Source organism: Salvia splendens, chromosome 6 (assembly GCF_004379255.2).
Source record: "Salvia splendens isolate huo1 chromosome 6, SspV2, whole genome shotgun sequence".
NCBI classification, from domain to species: domain Eukaryota; kingdom Viridiplantae; phylum Streptophyta; class Magnoliopsida; order Lamiales; family Lamiaceae; genus Salvia; species Salvia splendens.
In genome coordinates, this window is record NC_056037.1 from 12652593 (window position 1) to 12658450 (window position 5858).

The 5858-nt window shown below is 36.4% G+C and overlaps 1 protein-coding gene across 1 annotated transcript; it reads right to left on the reverse strand.

Moving 5' to 3' along the window:
- Positions 1-1034: 1034 nt before the first annotated feature.
- LOC121806493 (BEL1-like homeodomain protein 4) lies at positions 1035-5493 on the reverse strand. The gene is made up of 4 exons (XM_042206550.1): positions 4255-5493; positions 3550-3905; positions 3086-3146; positions 1035-1534 (listed from the first exon to the last, which is right to left on the reverse strand). The coding sequence occupies exons 1-4, from the start codon at positions 4969-4971 to the stop codon at positions 1256-1258; spliced, it is 1413 nt and encodes a 470-aa protein (XP_042062484.1). The 5' UTR covers positions 4972-5493; the 3' UTR covers positions 1035-1255.
- Positions 5494-5858: the final 365 nt, after the last annotated feature.

Sequence of the window (5858 nt, forward strand, 5' to 3'; positions counted from 1 at the left end):
TTGTGAATGAATTGAATTAATTCTCTCAATGATTACACAATATAGGCTCTGATTCTAGCTATAATTGGAAAATATATTCTAATTATACTAATATCCTTTTTATTTGATTTTCCATGATCTTTAATTGATTTCTTTATTTATTCTTGCTATAACTTCATCTCTTACCTTCTTGTTCTTCAATTAATTGATTTTCTTATTCCAACACTTTGACGGAAGAATAACATCTCCTTAAAATAGAAAAAGTGGTTCTAGAAATTGTAATTTTATTTGAATATAAACAGTAAAGACCCATTAGATAAGATGAAATATACTACTATCAATCATAAGAAATTTAGCATCGCCCGAGCCGCAAAAAGCCCGCACTTGAAGGCTTCGGGGGGGCCGCCAACTCGAGCCTTGCCCTCGAGTGCATGCATGCGACGGCCCACTCAATATTTTTAGCACGAATATTAAAAGCAAAATGAATTAGGATTTACTAATTAAAAATAGGAGTATCATATTAGCTCATAGTTTTTTTTATGGAATATTTTTTTCCTGGGTTCATACTTGATTATTTTCTCATAAAATAATTTCCTCTATTTGTTTTCTCGTAGTTATTTACATTATTCCATTTTAAAATTAAATAATGTTTTAAGGTTTAATAATACTTTTTATATACTTGTGTATTTATATACTGTATAATTCGTACCCTCAATTTAAAACTTCTAGATCTGCCACTGCCGTCAAGATCATTGTGAGATGATAAATGTGACTACTCTGTCACTTGTGTAGTATACCACTCTTATAAGTATGATTATGAAATTTTATTTGTAGAATCATAAGAGATGTGGTCTTTCATTCTCCCAATCATCAAATATAAAAGGATACTCACTTACTTTATATTCTCCCAATAAAAAATTAAAAACTCTTATCAGCAAAAGCAGTTGAGATCTAAACAAAAATTATGACGTGACCAAATTTAATTAACTAGTACTCCTTTGTATAATCATTAATTTTTGTTCATATAGCCTAACAATAAAAACAATGTGAAAGGATTAAAAATGATAATGCAAAGTGATGTATTATTATATAGTATAGGAAGCGAAGACACATGACATTCATTTCATAGGGATATGATCGGAAATGAGAATATAAACTCAAACTATACAATTAACAATAAGACTCATGAGACTAATTAATCTCCTGGCACCTCTAACACTAGTTCCTACGCGCCGACTCAGAGTATATGTTTTTTCCATGTTTAGCATTAATTTAACTAAGCGGGAAAGAAATCTTCCCCGGAGTGACGTAGCCCTAGCGTAAGGGAGACGTCACCCGAAGTCGTCCCAAACCTAATAAAGTCGGACTCAATCGCCGGAAAGCACTGCGGCTGATTATCTGAGGTGTTAAATGAAGGGTGGTTGGTTGTAGAAGGAGGCGGAGAAGTGGTAGTGGGGAGAGGTTGGTGATCTTGGTCTTTGGCTTCTTGTAGGTACATCTCTTCGACCATGGGTTTCCAGAGGCGGACCCTTGCATTTATGAACCAATTTGCCACCTGCAACACACCACAACAAAATGTCACTCCATTTCACATTTCTGCCTTCCCCAAATTTAATGCCCTTCAATTTAATCATCTTCTCTCATTTCAGAGCATCATTAGGAGAGGGCAGACATGACTCTGCCATTCTATTGCTGTCTCTCCCTCTCTACATATACTGGCTCATTTTTTCGAACACCGATTGTACTACTGTGTAAGACTGTCAATACAGAAGAATTAGGGTTGTGGGGTATCACTTATCATAATTACGAATTCATTACTACTTCTTCAACTTCTTTAGGGCTACCCGTTTCATCTATTATATCTATTTCTATTTACATTGGTTGAATTGAAATCGCATTCGAAATAAAGCATCAAAGTTTAATTAAACAGCTTGAAAGTTTAGAATGGGGATGCGTTCTTACAATTCTCCCAGCTCCAATAGTTATCACTTGCTGCACCAACTTCATTAATTATACTCACAATATTTATTTATATAAAAATATTTATATTCCTACTACTATAATGTACTCCACTAATCATATTACGTAGTAATATTTATGGCTGAAAATTAAAACTTAGAAAATTATAGTGCTAACCTAGTTATGAACCTGATACTCCATTCATTCCGCTCTAAGTGACACATTTTTCTTTTTAGAATGTCACATTCTAAATGACACATTTCGTAAAATAGGATTATCACTCTCTTAACTTTATTCTTTCTTTACGTGACTTACAAAATAACAATGCATGAAACTATGTGTTGAATAAGAAATGTTCCACTTAGAGTGGGACGAAGAGTGTGATTAATAGATAATGAGACTATTTCTTTAGAGAGGAAAAAATTACATAAATATAGAAAGTTGAATGATAAAAATAATACTCTTGATTGTGGACTGATGTAGTATAAAGCAAAAAAATTCAGATCATCCAAGTTAGTAATTTCTACTTTTTTTCTTTTTTAAGTGACTGTTTTCTTTTTCGTTACTTTCCCTAGTTAAGTTAAGTTGGTTTACGAGACTCTCAAATTCTGAAGTGCAGAAAGGCTTCTCAGTAACTAAGTTATTAAATCATGTAGTGACATAAAAGTTAATGATTTACTGTGCAAAAATAGCTAAGGAGTACTGTATTTCATTTACTTTTCCAATTCTTATCTTATAGTAGTAGAATTAATCTGAATTTATGAGAGAGAGAGAGACTATCACGTCTGCGTCGTGTGCAGTTGACGCTGGTATCATAATTTTCCCTCTGATTCAGAATTTATGTCTTTGTGGGAAAAGAATCCAAAGAAACAATGAAAAAGGATTTAAAAAAATGCTGTCTTTTTCTCCAAATCAAACAAACAAAGACGCAACATGCAAATTCAGCTCTCACCTTTCTTCCTCACTCTTCCCACTTTCACAGAATCAGTAGAAACAATTAAGAGGCTTCCCAAATCATGAAAACCCATTTTCGTCTCACGCAAGCAACAAACAAAATCCATACTATAACACTACTATTATATGTGCAATGCAATCATAACTAGACGTATAATTTATAAATCCACATTTCAAGAATAAAAAAACATACCTGGTTTCTTGATAGACCCGTCTGTCTCGCAAGTAGGTGCTTATCTGCGTCGCTTGGATACCTAAATTACACCAAAATAAATTAATTCAATTGAAAAAAAAATAAAGATATTAATATCTAATTGAATGGTTGTGCGAATCTATGAGGTTTACGACAACAACAGCAGCAATGACTGTAGAAATAAAGTAAACTGTAAACTGATGCTGCACGCTCTCTGCTCTCTTCTTTTACTTACCATATTCATCTCACCCTAAAAAATTTACTGTCTTTCATTCATTTTCACACTTCCATAACAATGAATAGTGTTTCATGATAATGTCAAAAAATACTACCTAGTGTTGGTGGATTTTTAGGTCCATGTTTAGAATGATTATTTGTTTAAAATTTTCTATATTTAGAATTGGTCTAATTTTGGTGGACATTCCGAAAGCCTATATTTTGTGGACGGAGTTAGTAAGACTTACGGGTGCAGAAAATGCTCGAAGAGCCAAGCCCTCAGAATGGTGACAGAGCGCTGTGGCAAGCCTCGCTGCGGCCGCCACGCGTCTTGGTCGATGTGGTGGAAGGCGGCGTGCTGCTGCCGCAGGCTCTGCTCCAAGAATTTGAGCCGCGGCGTCTCGCCTTTAGTGAGCCCCGATTTCGTGCCGTCCTTCTCCCCCAGCTGCTCGGCCACGGCCTCCCTCAGGCACCGGAAATGCTGCGACATCGCCTTCTGCGCCAGGGTGGTGTACGGCGCCGCCGCGCCGAACCCCATTACCATGTCGAATGAGTTCACCACGATCTGCATCCGCTCGCAGTAGTGGTTGTACCTTTTGTCCACCTGAATAAAATCACATCAACTCATGATTACATTTTGATGCGAGTTACTATTAGGACGGCAGGGTTATTTAATTGATTACTAATTGTTAACAACTGTCAACAGTTGGCTAAAACATCGTAATCAGATGGAAACATTTTTCCCGCTGAGTGGTTAGCCACTCGTGTCATCTCACCAAATCATACATTAACCCATTACAATTTAAGGTAGAGTAGGAATGAATATAATATTGGAATTCAAATAATTGGAAGATGTTTCATTGGCCGGCAATATAATAATAATGCAGGAAGTTAGCCGGAATTTTCCGATGGATCATCGACAATGATTGCTTCAATTGATTAACAAGACTTGCCTCATCAAGCATGGCTGATAGTTTGACCTTTCTCTTTTGATGCTCGAGCCTATCCGAAGCCGATAAAGGAGGCGGATCTCTAGAAGAAGACGAAGCATCACCGCCGCCACTTGTTTTTTTGGCGTCCTTGTTCCTGTCCTTCTTCACCTGGCCCCTACCAACACTACAGAACTCTTCCAACAAATCCTGCGCCGCCTTAGCGTATTTGGAATTACTCAATGACCCCAAACCTATTTGGCGGCTCTGGTTATACTGCGGCGGCGGAGCAGATGCCCCAAAGAGCAATCCGAGCCTCATATCCTCCGCCGAAGAAGACAGCGACAGAGAGAGACTTTCTGCAGCTCCGTTAGGGTTGGGAGGCCATGTGAAATGACCAAAAGCCCCTCCCGCCTGGAACAAGGAGGAAGGGTTTTGAAGGGATGGAGAAGCCTCCGATCTCATCGCGAAAAGCTGCATGGCTGCGGCTGGATCGGGATTGAAGGATCCGGTGTCGTTTACTGCGCTCTGGCTCTTCGAATTCCACTCCGCCGGCCTCGGCAGCAATTCTGCAGCCGTGGCGCCGGAGGAGAAATTGAACATCTCCGATAATATACAGCCGCTATCGTAGCTTGGGAGCCCGTCTTCTTCCATATCTACGCCTTGCTTATCACCTCGGATCTGCGATCCCTCCAATCCATTCGAGAAACTGAAAATATTTTGATGAAAACCTTGTGACATAGAAGAATTATCTGCTTCTTCAACAATTGGAGCTATGACATGGAGGAATTATATATGTATTGATCGATCATGAAGGAATTGAAGATAGATAGAGAAGAAGATTGAAATGAAGGAGAAGAATGGAAAGGGAAGTGAGAAGTAAAAGAGAGAGCATCATATATTAGTGCTTTATGTTTATTTATTTTTTATGTTTTTTATGGAAAATAAAATAAAATACAGTATAGTAGTAAAAAAAATTGTGGTCACACACAGAAAAAAAGGATACAGCTTTATCAAATGGAGTATACATGTGCATACCCTCCTATAGTTGCAGGTTGCAAAAGTGTGAATACCCCTCAGACATCGTTTTCTACTTCTCTGGGATTTCGCTAAAGAAACAAAAACTATTCTTTTAACATCTCTCTCTACTAGTTCTCAGGCTGTCTGATTTCAAAAAAAATAAAACTTCTCAGGCTGTCCCCTTTCCTGCTATTTGCTATTTCCAGTGAGAGTGGTGTTGTGCTTGTCACAATGGAGAAGAAAGAAAAAGAATTTGAGAAAAGTTGAGTATACTAGAGTATTTAATTACTTTACGAAGACTTCTTCTTATGAATTGTTCATATATTTCAACTATGTCCATGTTGCGTCAAGGTAAGGTTGATATATTTTGATTCATATGATAGAGAAAATTTATATTTTGGAGTAAACATAATTACAAATTATAAATTTAAGATTTATTAATTTTTAATATTAAAAAAATAATCAAATCTCACAATCAAAATTAAATTTAGCTACAAATGATTTTGATAGCTAAAACTTATAATTTAAATTTTTATAAATAATATATTTAAGAATTTCATAGTATTTTTTATTTTAATTTGACATAAAGTAATTGAAAAGGTGAAGTG